Source organism: Cyprinodon variegatus, unplaced genomic scaffold (genome assembly GCF_000732505.1).
Source record: "Cyprinodon variegatus isolate N-32 unplaced genomic scaffold, C_variegatus-1.0 Scaffold11, whole genome shotgun sequence".
Taxonomy (NCBI): Eukaryota; Metazoa; Chordata; class Actinopteri; order Cyprinodontiformes; family Cyprinodontidae; genus Cyprinodon; species Cyprinodon variegatus.
This window is the reverse complement of record NW_015150464.1, coordinates 2,108,102-2,110,944: the sequence shown is the minus strand read 5'-3', so window position 1 is coordinate 2,110,944 and position 2,843 is coordinate 2,108,102. Positions and strand designations below refer to the sequence as shown.

General features: G+C 40.0%; 1 protein-coding gene across 1 annotated transcript in view; it reads right to left on the bottom strand.

Annotated features, from left to right (window-relative positions):
- Positions 1-189: 189 nt before the first annotated feature.
- LOC107088113 (poly(rC)-binding protein 3-like) overlaps positions 190-2,843 on the bottom strand; it is a 28,833-nt gene continuing 26,179 nt past the window's right edge. Inside the window, exons 12-13 of the mRNA XM_015380065.1 lie at positions 1,386-1,555; positions 190-1,054 (exon numbers count right to left, since the gene is read on the bottom strand). Of these exons, the coding sequence (XP_015235551.1) occupies positions 694-1,054; positions 1,386-1,555 (531 nt within the window). The 3' untranslated portion in view covers positions 190-693. The remainder of the gene's footprint in view (positions 1,055-1,385; positions 1,556-2,843) is intronic.

Below are 2,843 nucleotides of genomic sequence, written 5' to 3'. Positions count from 1 at the left end.
CTGGCCAGAGAAAAAACACGTAATATGTAGCCAACATTTGGAAGAAGAATGTTTTCAAGATGACTTGGATAATAAACACCAGATACAGCACTGGGACTTGATCAACAGCCGATATCGCACCGTGACGTCACAAACCAGTAGGTGGCAGTAGTGTTCTTTGACAAACATGGATGCCTCCAGTAAAGCACATTCAGATGAAATGCCTCCTAATTAAAAACACTTATCATTAATTGAACAGTATGTTATAATTTCATATTTAAAGTACTTTCAGAAGTTTGAATTCTGAATATGACCGAACTTTTCCTTTAACTATTTGACTCTGACATGTCAGAATTGTAGCAAACTGGTTTGGATAGAGGTTTTAAATGACCATCAATTGAAAAAGGTTTGTTCAGAAACGGCGAAATCAGAGGAGTTGGACTTTTTGTTTTGTCTAAAGTTGCTCAGACCTTACATTTTTAAAAACCAGTGAACTAATTGAAATGCTAGATTTGTGGCAGAAGTCTAGCTAAAATGGGTGGATGTTACCATTTATAATGAAAGGACTCCACAAATATCCAGACAGAATTATGCCAGAAGGTCATTGGAGCCTAAATTTAGCCAAACATCCATACAGATTTATTTTGTTTTACATTCTTGAAGTTTAACTGGGTGTAAACTTCTGACTGGTCCCGTAGACGTAACGAGGCAGCATCAATAAGGAGAAAACTTCTGCCGCTCTGATTTCTTCGTACCAGAAGTCGGCATTTTTGCAGTGTAAGCGGCTAAACCCTGAGTTAGGCCAGAAGCTGCTGCTGGATGGACGGTCAGGAGAGGAAGAGTTTTCATGCCAAGCAGGCTGGAAACAGGGAGGGCGTAGTGTTGGCTCTGGATGCCTGGTAAGGTGGAGGGGGAGTGGACGTTAATGGTGGAGGGAGTGGGGGTGTTGGCCGCCAGGACAGCCATGGAGGTGGCGGCAGAGGAGGCGGTGGGGACAGTCTGAGAGAAGCTCATGTTGAGGTCAACGGGGGTCGCAGAGGATGCAACCTGCATGGTGTATTTAGCCATCTCCAAGCTGGGGAGTCGGGAGGATGATGGAGGGGTAAGAAAGATGGTAGAAAATTAAAAAATGGAGGAAAGGTTGGAAAAAGAAGGGAAGGAATGGGAGACATAAGAAAACACAAAAATCAAATAAATGGGTAAATAAAAAATGAATATAAAGAAAGCAGTGAAGATGAGGATTTTTTTATGCAGTCAAGAGAACAGGGCAGTGAGTTGGAACAAATCCAGCCTCACCCAGAAACACAACAAATCTGCCCTTTACAGCAGCATGCTGTTTGGATGTCTTATCATCAGGCTGCAATGTGAAGCACCGCAGGACGTGGCTGCCCTGCGTAATGTCTCACCTGGCGTTGATGAGGTACTGGGCCACGCCGATGCTGGCCGGCGAGCCGCTGATCGTGACTTGGCGCATGGCTGAGCCATCAGTGGCGCTGGCAATTTTGATGTGAGCTCCAGAGACCTGGCGAATCTCATTGATCTTGCTTCCTTGTCTTCCAATTATGCAGCCAATAAACTAGAGGGAAGAGATTGAAAGCATGTAAATAACAAAAGCGCTCATATTTCAGAGCTGTCCAGGAATTAGATCTGACATCAAAAGAAAGAAGAAGCTGCTGCAGCGACAGCAGAAACATCCCTGCCTGTAATATTTTAGTAACAAAGAATGTATTCATCTAAGTTTATTTCCTAGAAATGAAGTAGGATTTGATTGCAAACTGGTGGGATCGCAGCAGTGGAGGATTGACTTTTAATCTCAGCTAATTCTCAGCGTTTCTGTGACTTTGCTCATTTGTTTTCTACTTAAACATTTTAATGTGATGGTCTGTAAATAGAGTAAAGCAGCGTGCTCTGTCTACCAACCAGCACCTCTGAAACTCAGTAATTACCATGTCAAATCTTTCTTGTTTGTTCTATGCGTGGTGTTGACTGACAATTCACAATTTTAGGGAAAGGTTACTTGCTTGACTCTTTCATGCTTCTGAGTCGGTTGCCTGGTAACAACAAGACTCAAGAAAGACAGCATTCCAGCTTGGAAAATGGTCGGACAAGTGCTTTGTTGTTTTTGCATTTCATTAAACTGACACCTATAACAAGAAGAGCAAGATCAGGGTTGAGTGGTCTTTGTTTTTAAACTTTAAGTCTTTAGTTGGTGGCTGCCTGCAGCTGATAACATGACAAGAGTGTCAACATGAATGTAAGTTTAGTTTTCCATTATCTGATTTGCATCCCTTACTGATTTTACACAGGTTTGAAATCATTGCAGATATTTTTTTAACCTCTCCCAGGGCCAAAATTACACATACAGGCTTAAATATAGTTGTGCTTGAAAGTTTACAAAAGCCTTCCACAAAAAAAGACAAAAACAAGGCAAAAAAAATCAGCTGCCAGTGTAATAAATCGAAATTGAAAAAGTAACAAGAAATAAATAATCTAAAAATGGAAATATAAACACTAGAAGTTCCAGAGATATGAGAATTTTCGTCAATCCCCCCAACAGTACTTCACAACTCGTGGAGAACCATTCCACCCCCCTTCAGTTTCAGTTTTAGCTCAAGCCTCTGCTATTTGTAATGAAATATAACTAGGTCTACGTCATCTATGGAGGATAAAAAGTGCCGAAATTAAATAAATTACTACAGCATTAAATAAATAATTAAATGTGTCAATAATTAATTAAATGTGGAATTAGATAAATAAATGTGTCATTCATTAATTAAAACCACGTCACTAATATAAAGTGCCACAATTAAATAAATAAATACAGCATTAAATAAATAATTAAATGTGTAAATCATTACATAAAT